Consider the following 19,592-nt stretch of genomic DNA (forward strand, 5'->3'; position numbering starts at 1 on the left):
TTATCACCCGAGGTTTAAATTGTAAAAAGATATGTTTAGATATTGTATTCGATTTATGAAGATAGCTTGAATTTTGGGTTGGTAGGTTTGGATTTGTCGATGATTTGAGCAAGGTGGCGTAGGACAATTATTCAAATAATCAAGGAGTGGTGAGGCGTACGCCTCCCATTCTCTATTGAAGTTGTATAGTTTATTTTGTAAAATTGGGTTTGATATAAGAGGTGATTTGAGTTTATTCGATTGTGTTTTATATTTGATGACAAAAACTCGAGCAATGTGGCGTACGCCTATTATTCGAATAATCGAAAGATAGTGAGGCGTACGCCTCCTATCCTCTTTATTATCATAAATTTAGAATTAAATGTTTTAGAATTTGTAGTTGAATTGGAAAATGATTTGAATATGATGGTTGTAGTTTAGAAATAATTTGAATTTAGAACCTATGTTTGATTTGAAAAATTGATTTGAAATTGTATGATTATTAGGGTTTTAATTGAATGACGAAAATCCGAGCAATATGGCGTACGCCAATTATTCGAATAATCGAGAGATAATGAAGCGGATGCTCACTATTCTCCTTTTCATTCAAAGATTAATTATTAAAAATAAAACTTTTAGAATTTATAATTAATTGGTGGAGTGATTTTAATTTTATGGAGTTTTAGGGTTTTAAATGAATGACGAAAATCCGAGCAATATGGCGTACGCCAATTGTTCGAATAGTCGAGAGATAGTGAAGCGGAGGCTTACTATTCTCCTTTTCATTCAAAATAAAATTAAATTATTTTTAAGAGAATACTATTTAAATACGGTGAATTTGAATTTATTTAGAATTAATATACTTTTGGGAAAGACTATTTGGTATTGGACAAACATCAAACTTATTTATTAGAAAATAAAGTAAATTATTTGTTGACGTTAACCATTAATCCACCATTTAACTAATTATAATATTATAACAAGATAAAAAGAAGAGTTGAAAATAGTAATCGAAACTGAACTAATAAATATTTCTAATATTAGTGTTATCTTAATTTTAATTAAAACAATCAAGAATAGCTCATAAACCAAGTAGACCAAATTGGAATGTTTGGGAAATAAATAAAAAGTTAGGCCCTAAACATTGGATCAAAGAAGGCCCAAGGGACTTAAAGTAGTGTTATTTTCGGGATGGGCCACAAGGCCCAAAATCCTCTCCTACTCAGTCAAGTGGTACCGCCGAGAAGAGAAAAGGTTGGCCTCGGTTTACCTACCGCCACGCGCATCATTGTTCATTGATAACATCATAAAGATTTTGGGAACATAATCTGACAGCACCTAAGTATCTATCATCAATAACATTAATTTACTCTTAATAATATTTTAAAAGAAGAAACAATCACCCCTTAAAGCAAATAAATAAATCAAAATAATTTTGTCTCTCTCTCTTAAAACGACTCTTCATTCTTTCTGGAAAATGATTAGCTATTGTGTTAGAAGTTTGATGTTGTTAGCTATTGTGTTAGAAGTTTGAATGAAATTTTGCTATGGTAATGATTATTTTTGTTTTGGATACTTTGCTTGTGCGTGAGCTGATTTGTGGGTTGCTATGCTTGGTGATGCAGTAATGGTTTGTGCAGTTTTTAGATCGTATATTTGATCAAGGTTAGATGGTTTGGTAACAGGTTTCTTCTTGTCATGGTTCAGCATCTGTCATGGTTCTCTGATAATAGGTTCTATTGTAACAGGTTTTTTTTTAAGCATACCCTGGCACTGTTTTGGTTTGGATCATTATGGCGTTTAAACCAATCCCGTCTTTAATTGATGATTCATAATGCAATGGTCCTACCGCTATAGCTAAACCTTATGTCCCAAAAAGGTGAATCTTTAAATGTATCCTCATTTCCAAGTGTAGGCTAAGAGATACTCTCAACTGTGTTTAGCATGTTAGTTTTCTCGATTGTTTAACATCTCTGCTACCGATCAAATCCCTATCCAGTTATTAACATCAACATTCTGGAACTGAATCATCTGTCTTGGAGTTGTTAACCATCCTGCCATTGAAGGACAATCATGTTGCCAAGGTCTGCAACATGGCCTGCTGTGGGAGGAATACTCTGAACTTGCGTCTGTAGCCGTTTTTTGTTTTTTAGGTGTGACGACTTGTTTTTGCTGTTTTGCCGTTCGGCAGCTTGTGACAGTTTTTCTTCTTTTGATCATAATCTCTTTGGGAAAATCCTTACTCATTGTTTCTTTGAATCCTGCAGGTTTCACTCATGATACCAAGTTTACTACTTCTGGAAGTGTTTTGGTGAAGAGAGTGCATGGAGTTGTCGTGGTCATCTGTCATGATGTTTTAAGCTTATATACTTTTTTATTGTAATGTCATCAAGTCTTTAGATCATAGGCCATGGCTGTGTGTAAATCATGAGGTCTACCAATATAACTGTAAACTATGCCCCTTACAAAATTTATTCTCAGAAGGATCGTGCCCATATGGAAAAAGAATGGTTTTGTACATCTAAATTTGTATTTTTTGATCAAAAGTAACATTATTATGAAGTCCATAGAAAACTGTTTCATTTTCTTTCTTATAGGAATTAAAAGACATTGAATCTAAATCCTCAGGAAATTTTCTCAAGTCAGGACCAGGAAATGCAAATCCTAGGCCATCCGTTAAATAGCTCTTTAGACGTGGCCCGAGATGAGTAGAAAAAAATGCTCATTTAATAAGAATGCTCGCCATGAGACGTGATGGACCATAATAATGCACCAATCTTGTAGGTCGGCCAAAAGGACTTGTCGATATGAATCAATTTGTACTTATGAACCAAATGATGCTTTTTATAATCTTGAATTAATGAGACGTGAGCCTTCGAGGCAACCTATGCATGGAGTAGATGATGTCATTGACTACAATGACATGTACCATGCTCAATGAATGAATAACAATAATATGCATCTTAATCCAGTGATCCACTTAATAAAGAAAAGCTTCTTTGTGATTATTCTAATCAGTTGATTATAGTGGATTAAATATGTGTGTATAAGGGGAAATCACTTTGGAGGGTGGACTATAGTAGCTTTGAGTTTCAAGCGAACGATAATAAAATACTTGTGTTTTTATCTCTTTGCTATTAACTTTTAAGTGGTGTTCTTGAGTTGGTAAAAAACTTTTGTTTTATAAAACTCAATTCAAACCCCCTTTCTTATGTTTTTCACACCTTCGGGGTTTGTTTTAATTCTGACGGGGCTACCACTAGCAGATTGCTTACTAAGTGTGGGGGTGTTTTTCGTGACAGTCAAGAAAGATAACTTTGTGGCTTTCATAAGACTATTGGTGATTGCAATAGTCTTGCTACAGAATTTTGGGGTGTCCTTATGGGTTTGGAGCTTGCTTGGAAGAGATATTTCAAGAACCTTATTGTTCAAGATGGCAAAAAGACAGTAGCAGACGCTCTCCAAGGGTCGCCTTTGAAGTCTAAACATGGTTCGACTTTGGCTAGGCATATTCTTCTTCTCCTTCAGCATTTTAAAGAAGTGCATTCATTCACATTTTTAGAAAAACTATTAAGTGTGCTGATTTTTTAACCAAACTAGATTTGTCCAGTTTTGATGGTTGTATCTGATTCGATGATAATTTTTTTAGTAACGGTTCAAATGTCTATGAGACATGCTGCCTAATGTCTCCTCATTTTAGACCTTTGATCCTCCCATTTTACTAATAAATAAATATATATTTGATTAAACAAACTTAAAAAATTATTATTTTTATTATATGAGTTAAATAGTTTAAGTTTCAAATTCTGAAACATCCCCAAAAAAAACTATTTACTTACATTCTGAATTTAAAAGAATATACATTTCAAATTCTGAGTTGTCACCAAAAAAAATTCTATCAATGAAAGCCCTAATCGTCACCAAAAATATATATTATATTTTATATTTCAAAGAATTTAAATTTCAAATTCCGAATTTATTACCATCAATTACATCTAAAATTATTAGATTACTTTTCACAATATAAATTCATAATTTAAAAAACAAATACTTTTAAAATTACTGACTTAAATTTATATATTTATCTTCTATTTTGCTAAAATTATACTTTTTTACTCTCTAATTTTTAAAACTAATATTTTGTATCGCTATTGAACAACGCTGCATTATTTTTAGTTTTCAAAACTTTACTTTCATTAGAGAGGTACTTCATTTCAAAATTATTTTACCAAACAAAATTTATCTCAAAATAAACATCATTTTACTTTTTCAATATCAATTTCTTTCAGAATGCCATTAAATAATTAAAACTTCTTTCAAGCCATTATTCTCCTATACATTTATGACAATTTATAAAAACCTTAAACTATTCTTATTTTAGGATGGAATGAGTAAGCAATCAATAGACATTTATGAACTAATAAAATATATCATTGTTTTTATAATTAATTTTATTTTTTATTTTATTTGTATTAAAATATTACAAATATATTAAAACAAACTTTTAGAATTTTTTTTCAAAATAACCATTATTTTAATAAATAATTCCAAAATAACCAATTATTCAAAAATATTACCAAAATAATCAGGTTTGATAGAGGATGCGGCAGATGAATTGACGTACCCCCAATGCATGAAGAGGAGGCGCCAATAGCATTGACGCATGCATTAGACTCCTCGTGAGGAGGCGCCAATGTTAGTGGCGCCTATGTATGTTTGATTGGTGTATGCGCCAATTCATCTGGCGCATACACCCCCTGCTATTTTTTTTTAATTATTAATATTTAATTTTTATTATCTAATAAAAAAGAAATAGTAATGAAAAAAAATTCATTGATGATGTAATAATTGGTTACATTGGACTGACAATAAACTAATGACCCGTCTGATTATAACGTCCCCCTGTTCCACATCTCGGTGCGTTAGTTTATCTCCTAGGTCTTCCACGATTTTCTTGAGGTGTTTGGGGTCTTTGTGTGCTGGCCTGATCGAGCGATGGTTGGTTGGAAGGTCCAACAGAAGTTCCAGCAGTAGTTAGGGCGTTGTGGTTGAGTGAATTGGGGACGATATAGTTGCCCAAATTGGGTCATTGAGTTGTTTTGGAAACAAAGCAATGGTTTCTGGGGCGACTATAGTTAAACAATGGTTGGGTGTTATTGATGGGGGGTTACGATGAAGTGACCCATATGAATCATCTGGGCTATAGACAGTTGTGGTTGCGGGGTTTGATTCTTGGTTTTGTGTTTGAGTGAGAGGTATGAATGGATTGCGACGTTGGATGGTTGGTTGTTGGGTGGTTGGCATGAACGGGTTGCGATGTTGGGTGTTTGGTTGTTGTGTGTATGTGGTTGGTTGATGTTGTATGGTTGGTTGTTGGGTTTGGGTGGGTTCACATTGGTGTTGGGTGGTGAATTGTTGTGGGGCATACGATGACGAAGCATGTTGGCGTGGATCCATCAAATACCGCGGCTCAGATACAAATTGTTGAGTTGTTACCGATCTAAACCATGCCATATATTTTGTTGAGTCGGTCTTGCACCATGGATATCTGGTTCGTTCAAGATGTGTTGTCTTTGATTCCTCTATGGACGACACATGTCTTTTGCAAAGTCTCTCCAATCAGAATAATCCCATTGTGCATCAACCCTTTTTTGATGTCAATTCCCCAAACACGTGGGAGATTCTGGAATCTGTTGTAGCATTCAGAACTGCAGTTTGACCCGGTCACTCTGGTGCATTTCCACCATAGTGAATCGGATAACCGGTGTCTTCGTTGTCCAAACTGCAGCATCGTCATGGTTCACATCATGATCCAGACCCAGATATGGCCTCCAGACAAACTGTAAAACAATACGAAACGATTAGATGGAAAATAATTTGAGAAGTATTTTTAAATTAAAATATAGTTGGGTAGGATTATTACATCGTCATGTCCAATGTGGTCCAATAGATTTCGATAGACTACAATAGCGTGTTTCAGACACCTGTTGTAGTTCATTCCCCTTACTGACCACCTAAGATAAAAAAGAAGTGAAAAATATTTTTACTATTAATTATAATATAAAATATAATTAACTAAATGGTGAATGGTAAAGTGTTAGACTTACTTGGTTGCAAACGGGAACACGAATGGGCGCTCATTTATCGGGCGAGCGACGACATTCTTGACCAACCCCAAGCTTGAAGCAAATACGCACATGAAAAAAAATATAGGTATTCTTTTTTGTAGTTCTATACATTGCACTATATAGATGGGCCAATACAGCTGAACCCTAACTATAAGTGTTTACCTTATTAATGTTGCGTAATAAAGGTAAATACATTATATTTACAAAATTACCTGTACTTTCTGGAAACAAAAAATTATCAAATAAAATCATAATATAACACCAAGCTTTTATTATTTTCTCATACTCGGTTGAATCGTCGGGAATTACTATACTGGCATAATATTGTTTAAGGTATTTTAAACTTATACCTTGCCCCCTTGCTTGACCGGACGTGTCTCCCTCAGTTTCGTCGTCTAGCAAATGGGCACCCAATAATTCATTGCAGATATTGTTGTCTTGGTTAACTCGATCATTCACTGCCTTTCCATCTATACGGAGACCCAACAACATGTACACGTCCTCAAGTGTGACGGTACACTCACCAATCGGAAGGTGAAATGTGTGGGTCTCGGGTCTCCACCTCTCCAACAAAGTTAGAATGAACTTGTAGTCCACCGAGTACGAAACAATGTTGAGTAGATTTCCAAATCCACATCCTCTAATATATGGTTCTATTAAAGGATCGTGGGGTACATATTCATGTACACGACATCTAAACCGCTTCGGATCCTAATAATAAAAAAGTAAGAAAATGCAATTAGAAGAAGAAATACATAATCAACAAGCACAACTCTATAAGAAGTAAGAAAAACATAGATAACAAAGGTATAAGACTAAAAATAGAAAAAGTAAAAAGAGAGAGATGACATACAAATGCCGATATATTCTCGAGCGTGCCTCTATGTTCATCGCCCATAGTCAACAAAGACATGATTTGATTTTGCAAAGCTTGAGTGTGGTAGAGGAAACAAGTGTGGTAGAAGAATATAATTGAGTATTGATGAAGATGATTTGATATTGTTGATATGAGAGGCTATTTATAGATGAATGAGTGAGTAGGTTTGCAACCTAAGATGAATGTGATTGGTTGCATGGAATGGCAAGAGAAGACAAGGGAATGACAAACTTCAGAAAGCATGTGAGAGATAGCATGTGAGGAATCTCTTCTAGGCGCATGTGAAGAATCAACATGTAAGGGAAGATGCGCCATTCCTCTTGGCGCCTACATGTGATTCTTCACATGCAAGGAAGAGGCTCCCTTCCTCTTGGCGCCTTAGTGTAGGGCAATGGGAAGGGGCGCCCTTCCTAGTGGCGCATAAGACCAATTTTTGTGAAGAGGCACCCATCCTTTTGGCGCCCCAGTTACTTTATGGCGCCTAGGGAATGGGCGCCTAGGTGGGAATCTCAGGGCTCAGGCGCATGTGTGTTCTTGTCACTCTTTTCTCTGCATGGTTGATTCTTTCTACTACATGCATGGTCAAGTTTGTACAAACAATGACCAAGTTATCAATGCAACGACCAAGTTAGCAATGAAACATTATTTATGTTGTGTGGATGAACAACTTAGCAATGCATTCAATTCCCTTAAAGATATCTACATATTTAATATTTCAACAAAATGTCTTCCACACAACATTACATGATCAGTGCCCATGTCGAAGGTGAAATATTTGATCATCAGTTGTTCGGTTTTTGTTTCCGAAACACAGAGGTAACTCGTTTTACAATAAATCGACGATCAAATTTTTCACATCTGAAAGAAAGAATAGAAAAGAAATTGCAATGCAGTAATGTGGGCCAAATCATCTATAAAAATCCGGTTTGGTTTGTAGAAAACCAGGTTAAATTTTATCAGAAGAAGATTCGAGATGATGATGATATTCAGCATATGTTTGTCAGTCACGAACAATCTGGTTACAACGATATAGAGTTGTATATATTACCACATCAACAACAGGTGTCTCTGTACATTGATCAGTCACAAGTGTTTTGTGAGACTGATGACGAACAAGCTGAGGTGAATGTTCTAGATGACAAAGAAGAAGAATCTGAGATCATGGTTGATTCGATGGTGAACGCTGAAGAGGAAGAGGAGCCAATACCAACAAGTTATGTATACTGCCCACCCCAACAGATGACAAGGTTAAATTTGGGTTCAGATGAACCTTTAGCAGATGTATGGTACAATCCTTACGTGCAGATGCAAGGATCTTTGAAACAAGGAGACACATTTCGCACAAAAGAGGAATGTGTAAGAGCCATTAAGAAATTCCACATGCAACTATCAGCTGATTTCAGAGTTGACAGAACTGACGCATCGAGGTATAAAGTTTATTGTCCGAATGAGCACTGCCTTTTTATGTTGTCAGCTTCGTACCGGAAGAGGAGCGAGTCTTGGGAGATTGGATCAATGGGTCCAGATCACACATGCATGCTGACAAACCCAATCCAGGATCATCGTAAATTAAGCTCTCAGCTAATATGTGATGAAATATTATCTGTTATTAGCGACAATCCATCATTAAAGGTGAGTACAATAATCTCGCATATTAGGGCAGAGTACGAGTACACTCCATCATATAGGAAGGCATGGATAGCTAGGACAAAATCTATTGAAAAAGTGTTTGGCAATTGGGAGGAGTCTTACAAACAACTTCCAAAATACTTGTTGGCTCTAAAACAATATGCTCCCGGGACAATTGTCAAGCTGGAAACAAATTGTCCGCCTATACACCAGATGGTACGTGTGCTGTTGGAAATAAAACATTTCACCGTCTATTCTGGGTGTATCAACCAGGTATCATAGGTTTTTCTTTCTGTAAACCAATTATACAAACTGATGGTACATGGTTGTACGGAAAATACAAAGGAACGTTACTGATGGTAGTGGCACAAGATGGGAACATCAAATTTTTTCAATCGTCTTTGCCCTAGTTGAAGGGGAGACTGCTGAGGGATGAAGTTTTTTCCTAAGAAATCTCTAATTGCACGTTGCACCTCAGCCTAACTTATGTTTGATCTCCGACAGACACCCTTCAATCATCAGTGCATATAATAACATTGACAACGGCTGGCAAAATCCTCCTTCGACGCATGTGTTATGTAATAGACATATTGCTCAGAATTTCATGCGGGAAATCAAAGATAAGACGTTGCGGAAGAAGGTTGTCAATGCAGGTTACGCATTATCAGAACCTTCTTTCAAACACTACCGCAAGGAAATAAGATTGTCAAACGAAGATGCGGTACGGTGGATCCATGGTATTCCTTTGGAGAAGTGGACTAGGGCATACGACAACGGTCAACGTTGGGGCCACATGACAACAAATCTTGTGGAATCAATGAACTCTGTCTTCAAAGGCATCCGTAACCTACCAATAATCGCTTTGGTGCATGCTACATATTTCAGGCTAAGGGCGTTGTTTGAAACCAGACGCTTAAAATGGAGTTCAGTGTTGCAATCTGGACAGTTGTTCAGTGATGCTTCGATGAAATTCATCAGACATGAAGCTGCCAAAGCAAACACACATGTGGTTACGGTCTTTGACCGAAGTAAAGGTTGGTTTAGTGTTGTCGAGTCCATGGATCACAATGAGGGCATGCCGATGGGACAGTACAGAGTCGAACTAGATAGAGGTTAGTGCGACTGCAGAAAGTTCCAAGCCTTTCGTACCCCCGCTCCCATGTCCTTGCGGCATGCTCAAAGGTTCGAAGGGATCCATCATACTTGTTATCTGAAGTTTACAAAATCGTCAGTCTTTCAAATGTTTATAAAATTAGTTTTTTCGTAGTGGCAAAAGAGGATTATTGGCCAGAATATCAAGGGGACATCGTCTGGCACAACGAAGTTATGCGAAGGAAGAAAAAGGGTCGCCCAAACAGCATCCGAATTCGAACCGAAATGGATACGGCGAACAAAATGGTTAGACTATGTAGTTCATGCCGTCAACTAGGTCACAATCGTAATAACTGTCCTAGTGTTAGAATGAGCACAACCAGATAAATTTACATGTACCTCTATTGCAATATATGAAAAATTAAATTTATTTCATATTAGACGTCTGTCACGAAAGTACCATTGCATAAACAGTAACACATATAATTATAACAAATACAAGAACTATGCAATTACAACCAGCAAAACAATTTTGAACATGTAATGCATCATCCTACGAGCGTCTTGGTCTGTCTTAATATCCACCAATTCGCGTAATTCTCCGTGTTGGTTGAACGTGGACACAAGCCATTGTATTCTTCTAATCCGTTCACCCTCTCCAATTTCTCCCTCTAACCAACTGTACAACGTCCGATTAAGACGTTCAAACATATTTGTGTTCCAAAGTCGAATCTGTACCGGAGCCGCAACGGCAGAAAATATTACATCAGCACTTTGTTTTTGAATGTATGCAGACATTGTTGAAACAGGGAAAATTGAAATTGATGGTGGTTGAATTGTATTAGGAGATGAGTTTGAGTGAAAAATATTGCATCCAATGCGTGGTATTTATAGAGACGGTAAAAACATGTCGGCGCTTGAGGGATTGACGCCCACATGACCATCACATGCAGCCAGATGAATTAGCGCCCACACAACCAAATGCACCTAGGCGCCACTAGCATTGACGCCTCCTCATGAGGCCCAATGCAGGTGCCACTAGTATTGGCGCCTCCTCACGAGGAGCGCAATGCATGCGCCAATGCTAGTGGCGCCTCCTCGTGAGGAGCGCAATGCATGCGCCAATGCTATTGACGCCTCCTCTTTATGCATTGGTGGTGCCTCAGTTCATCTGACGCATCCTCTACCAAACCTGGTTATTTTGATAATTTTTTTAAATAATTAGTTATTTTGAAAAAAAAAAAAAATTATTATTTTGAAAAAAAATCCAAACTTTTACCTACTTCCTCTTCAAGAACACCCATATTAATCCTATTTGAATCTGCTCAAACTTCAACAAAATTCAAGAAACCGATATCCTGAATTTCACAAAACTCCCAATATCTTTATATCTGAGTACAATTATCGTACTATGTAATCAAGCTTCATGTTAATCCTATTCATAGAGGATATGAACTCTACTATTTTCATTAACTTGTGCCATAAGACAATGATTCAATTAGTAAAAAATATGAGCATACAAAAGTATATAGACAATCATGAATATGGTATCTATCGGTTATATATAACTGTCAACTGAATATGGTTTCAGAGTTATAGATATATCCAAAACCAACAATGCTTAAAACCAACAGTACAACAGTAACAATTGACCCCAAACTCCATATAATATAACTATACTTAATCCGATTCAAAGCCATAATTCAGAAAGAAAGGAAATAGCATAACAATAACCAATTTCTTTTTCTACATATCATTACAATGACATTCAAGATTAGCCCATGGTTCAAAAAGTTACAGAATAATTAAACCTATAATTTAAAGCCTAGTGTCGAGGGTGAGGCACAAATTGGTATTATTCTCCAGCTCAGCCAAGTGATTATGCATGAAAAGGATACCACATTTTCTCTGGGAGAAGCAATTTAAGCATTCTAAGAGAAACTTGAGAAATACTCATCAATCTGCATAAAAATGCTCAGTAGACATCAAAGAGTAAAGGTAATCAGAAGAACTGTTACCCATGGTTTTAAACTGCTTTCCACAAGAACGGCGACAGTAATTGTGACTACAAGTCTACAACCTATGCTTTTCAAGATCTCAACAACCACATCAAATCCAGCTATATCTGACTACAATATTCTACATATCAAATATCATAACATAACCACCACAACTGTAATTAAAAACCTTACTTATATGATAACAAGATGTGCATAAAGTAAACCAGGGTGTTACAATTTGATTACATTACATGTTTTAACTGAACCAAAATAAAAAACATAACGAACAGGCTTTTCCTTTCTGTTTTACAGGTAAACCGAATGCTAAATTAAGCCGATAAATAAGAGACTCGTCTGTCATCATTCATTAACTATGAAAATATGGAATACACAAAAATGCTCATCACCAATTCACCACCACTATCACTAATTACTACCACAATAACTAATAACTAACATGTGCTTGTGATCAAAACCATAAACACATCCAACCAAGCCAACAACATATAAATGTAACACCTCAAAATTTGCCCTCCTCTCTTGGGACTAGCTTAGCATATTGCATATCATTTTTAGGTCATTAGGCATTGCATATTGCATATCATGTGGCAACATTGTGCAAGTCATCCTCATAAGTCTTGGTCAGAAGATAAAGAGGTTAAGGTTCAAGCCTGAGGGTTTATGGACTGATCATTAACCATCTGAGGGTGGTGGTTCAAATTAGGGTTTCTATATTCATCAAGGAGATTGAGCTTTATCTTGGTTAAAATGGTACATCATCATCATCATGGTATTATCATCCCCAAGGGAGTCATCATGCTTGATCAGATACCTTGAGATTAGGGTTTTGACCTCTGGTCAACCCTAATCAGTTGTATTGGGCCAATCAGGGCATGACAAGGAGATGAGGTTTTCAATGGATATGGGGATCATTTTATGATTATATTGAGCTTATGGAAGCTAGGGTTTCATTTTGGAGCCATTTCATCAGGAGTTTGAGGCTCAACTTGATCAGTGCATAACCAAATTCATCTATCAGTCAGAAAAGTCAACTGTGGTCAACTGTGCCTGAAATGATGGATTTGGAGGTGGGAGAGGGTTGGATACACTTCATTCATGTCTAAACAAGTTTCATTTGACATTTCAAACATCAAGAATGAAGAAAATAAAGTCAGATGGAAACTTTCCAAAAATAGAAAGTGACCTGTAATTCAAAACTGCCAAAAATGGAAAGTTTTGCTTCTCAAAATTACATGTCCAAAAATGCTTCAAGTGAAATTTTGTCCAACATGAAAGTTGTAGATCTTGCTCTCACCTTTCCAAAAAGTCCAAGAACATGAATTTCATTTGTGGTTGGCAAGTTATGGATTGATCATTGTCCAAAAAAGTTGATTTTCAAAGTGGCATAACTTTTGATTCACAAGGCCAAATTGAGTGAGGTTTCTTTGAGCAAACTCCATTTGACATGTACTATCATGATCCATCATCACATTTCATCAAAAATCATCACATAAAAAGTCCATTTTTCAAGTGAACTATTTTTGAAAAAAGGGAGGGAAAAAGTGCATTTTGAGAAATATTCATTATTTTCACATGATTCCACTTGCATTAGCTCACATATAGCATTTGTAACTTGCTGCAACAAAGAAATTCTACTGTTACATTGGTTTGGCACAAGTGAGGTGAAATGACCAAATTGGCATTTAGCATGAAAATGTATTTTCACTAATCCATTTCATTAGCACTAATCTTGATTAGAAACATCATTAACATAACATATAAAAGGATAATTGTAACTGTTTTCATCATAATCATAACAGAATTTCAGATCTAGATCCAAAATTCCAAAATTCTCTCAACTTTTCATCTTCACTTTTTTGCAATTTCTTCAAAAACTTTGCATTGATCTTTATCCATTCATCATCTATATGCATTATTGAAGCTAATTGAAGCAAGATTTCCTCATTTCCAAGCCAAATTTTGGACTGTTAAAGTGAGGTGCAACAATGGCAATTCAAGATTTCATCAAGATCGTGCACAATTAACATCCAAGACTTGCTTCATTCATCAACTCAAGCATCATAGAAGATCTGTTTTGGCATTACAAGGTGGAAAACGCACGAATTCACAACTGCACATCATTGAAGGTGATTTTTCGACCTCAATAATTCTTGAATTGGTTTGATGCTTTAGATAGATCTTTGAATGTAGAGAATTCTGCAATTTGAACCACTAAATTTGGTTGAGAAACGAGGAAGTTATGATGATTTGAAGTTTTGTGCACAAACATGTTTTGCTTCGATTTTTTTATTTAGCAAGAATTAGATCAAAATAATTATGGATTCATGATGTACGTTGAAAGACCTTTCCGTTGATATAAAGTTTGTCCAATTTGGTGAACATTTGTTCTTGAGCCTATGAACACATGAAGAACATGAAGAACATTCAAAAATTTCCAGAAAAGTGATTTAGATCCAAAATTTCGCCACTATTCATGCTGGAATGTGTTTTAGCGCCTTTTTTTTCAAACTGTGACCTCACTTCGATTCCGTGTGAGGACAAATTCGCTTTTGGCCTTTTGAATTAATTTCCTTGCCTCCACATGATTCACATGCCTCCATTTCATGTTTTTTTATTTTTTCCTTACATTCAAAAATTCATATCTCCATAACCATAAATCCAATTGATGTGAAATTTTTTGCACCATGATCCTTGCCCTGTCTAGTATTTTTTGGTGATTTTGTGGAAATTGTGCACGTGTAAATTTTGGCATGGCCTAGGGTTTGTTTAGGTGTGTTCTTTCTTGCACATTGCTTGGTGTTTGGCTCATGAAATGATGATGCTTAATTAGAAATTCTTGAAATTTTGCATGCTTATTCTAGACATCTGGAGGAGCATTTTGATATATGGTTTGTAATTTTTGAGTTCCTGGATTTTGAGATATGATCATTTGAACCTAGGTGTGACAATTTGTGTCACACCATTTCATGTCCAGCTTAGGGATTTTCATTACCATGCCAATTGAACTTGAAATGAGCTGAATATTTGCATGTTGAATCTTCTGGATGCTAAGTTCACTTGTGAATTTTTGTGGTTTTTTTGGATGCATTTCCAATTTGATTGAGAATTTCCTTTCTGTTTGACTAAATGTGGACCTTTTGAGAGTCATGTTCTTAAATGTTTTGTGAAATTCTTAATATGTATTGGATGTACTTGAAATTTTTGGAGTGATTCTAGACACCTTAAGGTTTGCCATGGTTTTGGTTTGGTGCATTTATCATGTTCCTACACTGTTTTATGCTTGCTTGAAGTTGGTGCATGATTTGGTGCCTTGTTTGGACTTGTTTGAACTTGACTGGACTTGATGAATTTAATTGACTTGCTTCCCATTGTCCAATTGACTTGAAATTTGGCGTGTTTGACATATTATGGATGCTGTTTAGCCATGAATTTTTTGGGGATTTATTGTTTTGTTTTGGATTGGATTTGGATTGATGCATTCTGTTTGGTCCAATGAGCTTTGAAATTGCATGTTTTGCCTTAAATGCTTCATGAAATGAAATTGGTGAATGATATGAGCATGAGACCACTTGGACTTGTTTCTAAATTTATTGAATGTGATTTTGGATAATTTTCATGTTCTGTTTAGAAATATTTCTCCTCCTTGGACCCTAGGCTTTGTCCTAGGGTTTTGCTTCTCATGTTTGGGTTGTTTTTCAGGACAAAAGGCAAATGGCATGGAGGAATTAATGCATTTGGCTTGGGTTGCTCATGTGAATGATGTTGATTAACATTGATTTTGTTTTGTAGGTGGTTTCTAAGTCATTGGTGTTGAGCCTTGACTTATGCTTTGCTTGATGCATTGCTTGTGTACAGTTAACTGTTTAACTTGTAATTGTCTGTTTAACTGTTTGAGTTGTGTACTGATCATGTTAGATTGATTTCAGGTACCTTAGTTGCTATAGTTCATTGTGAACTTGCTTTGTGTTGTTGCTTGGTTGATTAACCAATTGAGGTATAGCATCACTAACTCCATGTAGTCTGGAAGACCTGGCCTGTTACTTGGCCAGGCACCTGTCTGAAGTCCTCCTTAAGAGGCAATGCTTGTGATTGTTTACATTTGTGCCAAGCAGGAAAAGACCTTTGATAAGGCAATTGACAGATAAAAGAGATGTGCAATCCATCTCCTGTTAGTCAGTGTGTCATCCCTTTGCTCACATTACATGTTGATGCATTGGGATACCAACCCAAGATCCTTGTACAGTTGTACAGTTGAGTCAGTGTCATAAGTGTAGAAGGGTTCCCACTTTCTGAACCCACACTTCATTTGTCTGAAGCTCTCCCTGGCCAGGGATAAGAGCTGTGAGGTCTCATCCTCACTTCCCATTTCATCTGCTTCACCCTAACTCTCAATGTTAGGGTTAAGAGCAAATCATCACCTGATACAGTTGGCTTGCTTTTGCAGCCTAACCCTTGTGTGAGCCCGCTTTGTCTGTATATAGTGTGTGCTAATTGTGAATGTTTGCTTTGTTTTGCTTGTGCTTGTATGCCTTGCTTTGCCTGTTTAGGATTAGCCTGCAGCCTGTGCAGGTAGATAGAAAACTCAACCTAGGACCATTGTGGAATACATGATAACTATTAGGCTCGAGTCAGTCTCCCTTTTAGTTTGTCATTTCCCAGTCTCTGGTTAGGAGAAAGTTTCTCCCCTGTTAAGGGGAACTACGTTGCCCTGATCCTCATACCAGATGAGGTACGTAGGCAGGAGGTCGTGCGAGATCTCTCCGGGCAAACCTTTTCTTTTTTGTGTGTGTTTGCTTTGACAGTTGCTAGGCTCGAGTTCCCGACTCCTTAGTAACTTGTTGTTTGTTTGTTTCTTGAGTGTGTGCTTGACAGTTATAGGCTCGAGTTCCAGACTCCCTATTAACTTGTTTGGTTGTTGTGTGCTTGGAAGCTGATATAAGTCCAGTGATTGGCATTCGGGTTCCAGTGTGGGTTTGTTTGGTTCGGGCGCTGATATAAGTCCAGTGATTGGCATTCGGGTCCCATGTTTGCCATTTTTGTGTGGAGTCTGACATAAGTCCAGCGATTGGCAGTCGGTTTCCTGTGTGCGTTTTGTTTTGTTTGGCGTGCGTGAGCCGAACTACGGTAGCTCTGATTCTCATTCCAGATGAGATACGTAGGCATAGGATGCGATATCCTATCGAGCACGTTTCCCCTTGTCCCGAACTACGTTGACTCTGATGTTTGTTTCTGACAAACTACGTAGGACCAGGATGCGATATCCTGCCGAGTTACCTTCCTCCTTCTTCCCATCTGTTTTGTTAGTATGTGTGCGTGTGTGTATTCTTTGAGCAGTGTTTGTTTAGCAACCTTTTCTTTCTTTTAGAGCGTGGATCCCGTCGAGTACGACGGACGTGAGGGGTGCTAATACCTTCCCCTTGCGTAACCGACTCCCGTACCCTTTCTCTTTGGTCGCGAGACCATTTCCTTTCCAGGTTTACTCTGAGCGTTTCCTTTCCCTTTTTTGGGATAAATAACGCACGGTGGCGGCTCTGTGTTGTTTTTGTTTCAGCCCGCCGGTTGTTTTTCGCGGATGCGACAATAAACAATTTAATCAATTACACCATATCTTGATAAAAACAAAAAATTGCCATTTAGATCTATGAAACACTGGCACATATATAGACACGACACACAGGACTAGTTGAATAATGCGGTAATGCGGAATACCAAACACACACCTTCAATCTGAAGTGTCAATGCTACATAGTTATGATCAATCATCATCATCATGATCACTCTCATCACTGAAATACCCAGCTTTCTTCCCTTTCTTCTTCGTCTTGTTGTTGTCCAAACCCTCATCATCATTTCTGTTTCTCCCCAGCAACCTTTCACCCGCTTCATCATCCACAACAGAAGCCCAATTATCGTCAAACTGCTCCGCAGCAATCTGACCACCCTCCTCCTCCTCCTCATCACCTTCCTCCTCCCCATCCCTATCCCTCAGCCCACTAAATCCCCGTCGCGGCTTCTTAGGCTGAGGCCGCGGCCTTGACCCCAACTGATTATTAGGACACTCATACGACAAATGACCATGCCCCCCACACTCATAACACAAAGCAGTCTCAGTATTGTACACGCGCTTCCGAATAAACTCCGGAGCACGTCCATTATCAGCAGCAATAGAAGCAATTAGAGTCCTTCCATTGAGAATCTTCTTATTCATCTCCGCCACGACGCGTTGGGCGTCATTACGAGAAACGAATTGGACATACGCGACACCGCGGCTTAGGCGCGTGTGACGGTCTTTGAGAACGGTTACACGCGCGATGCGGCCGAAAGTAGAGAAGAGCGTATGGAGATCGGAGTTTGTTAGGGAGTAATCTAGATTAGAAACGTATAGCGTCGATTTTGATGGTGCTAAGGGTTCACCTGTTCCTCCTATTGATGATCCTTTGTTGTTCGGTTTTGATTGGGGTTGATTATTGGATGTGGTGCCGGTGGTGGTGTTGGGGGTTGAGGACGAAGCGAAGTAGCGGTAGTAGAAAACGTCGTCGTCTTCATCGATGTCGCTGTGTTTTCGTTTGTGTTTCTTCTTGCTTGACATTTTTTTCGGTTCAGGTTTTTGTTTCCGGCAACGGCGTTCGGTTTCCGGCGACGGAATTAGTTCTCCGATGCTTCTTTAATCTATAGAGGAAATCTGAGAGTGGAGAGATTCTATAATGCGTTTGAGAAACCCTAGAGAAGTGAAGCGAAACTCCAAGCGGATCTGGACATGGATCCGGATATTTTGGATTGGTTTTATATATGGTTTTATCCATTCTTATTTTTTTATAAGCAGTACTATCCATATGTAAATGGACAACTTGCTCACCGCCAGAGTACTTGTAAAGATAGCATAAAACTAAAAATTATTATGTTTTAATATTTTTTTATTTAATTGGTCAGCCACCCATCTGCATATATAAATTTTAATAATTTTTTGTTAGTATGATGCTAGATTTTTTAAGACAAAAATTTCTAGTTCGTTAGATATACAATTTTATTATATTATTTTAGATTATATTTTAATATCTTAAGATAAATAGAGTTATTGAAATTTAGCAAAAATAGAATAGAGTGAAATAGAAATTTTATTACTTTATTATTTGAATAATTAGCGATAAAAACAAAGTAAGTTTTTGATTCTGCTCATATAAAAGAGAAACAATACTGATGGAAAGTGATGAAAATTTTCATTCTGCTCATATTAAAGGGAACAATACTCGTAGAAAGTGATCAATACTAGTAGAAAGTGATGTAATTTTTTATTCCTCATATCTAAGGGAAACAATGCTAATGAAAAGTGATGAAATGAAATAAAATAGAATAATAAAATTTTATTATACTGGATCTGATTTTAATTAACTCAAACAATGTAATCTTATTCTATTTCATCTCATATCACTTCATATCATCTCATTGCATCAATTTAAGCAAAACCTTAGTCTAATAACTTCAGTTTCACAACATTTAAAAACTCTTATGTAGAATTTGTCCAGAATTGAAGAGGACTCATCTCTTACTAGAAACTCAACAATTAATTTGTTTTCAAAAGTAATGCTTTATTTATACGCTTAGATTATGTTTGGACATCTTAAAATGAAGATATAAGAATAAAAATGAACATAGTGAATCAACAAAATTAGAAGTACATACGATTAAAATGCATCAAAATCGATGACATCTTTTTAAATTTATTGAACTTTTCGCATTAGACTTTTTTCTATTGTATTATTTTTCAACATCATTTAATTTCTAGAACTCATGCATCCTATCCAAAAAAGCAAAGTTCTCACTCAGATGTTTCTTCCTTAAGACGTTCTCTCCATTCTACGAATGTTG

At 36.8% G+C, this 19,592-nt stretch overlaps 1 protein-coding gene across 1 annotated transcript; it reads right to left on the bottom strand.

The window, feature by feature from the left end:
- Window positions 1-17,481: 17,481 nt before the first annotated feature.
- Window positions 17,482-18,315, bottom strand: LOC127137456 (U11/U12 small nuclear ribonucleoprotein 31 kDa protein). Its single transcript, XM_051063914.1, has one exon. The coding sequence runs from the start codon at window positions 18,313-18,315 to the stop codon at window positions 17,482-17,484; it is 834 nt and encodes a 277-aa protein (XP_050919871.1).
- Window positions 18,316-19,592: the final 1,277 nt, after the last annotated feature.

Source organism: Lathyrus oleraceus, chromosome 4 (genome assembly GCF_024323335.1).
Source record: "Lathyrus oleraceus cultivar Zhongwan6 chromosome 4, CAAS_Psat_ZW6_1.0, whole genome shotgun sequence".
NCBI lineage: Eukaryota > Viridiplantae > Streptophyta > Magnoliopsida > Fabales > Fabaceae > Lathyrus > Lathyrus oleraceus.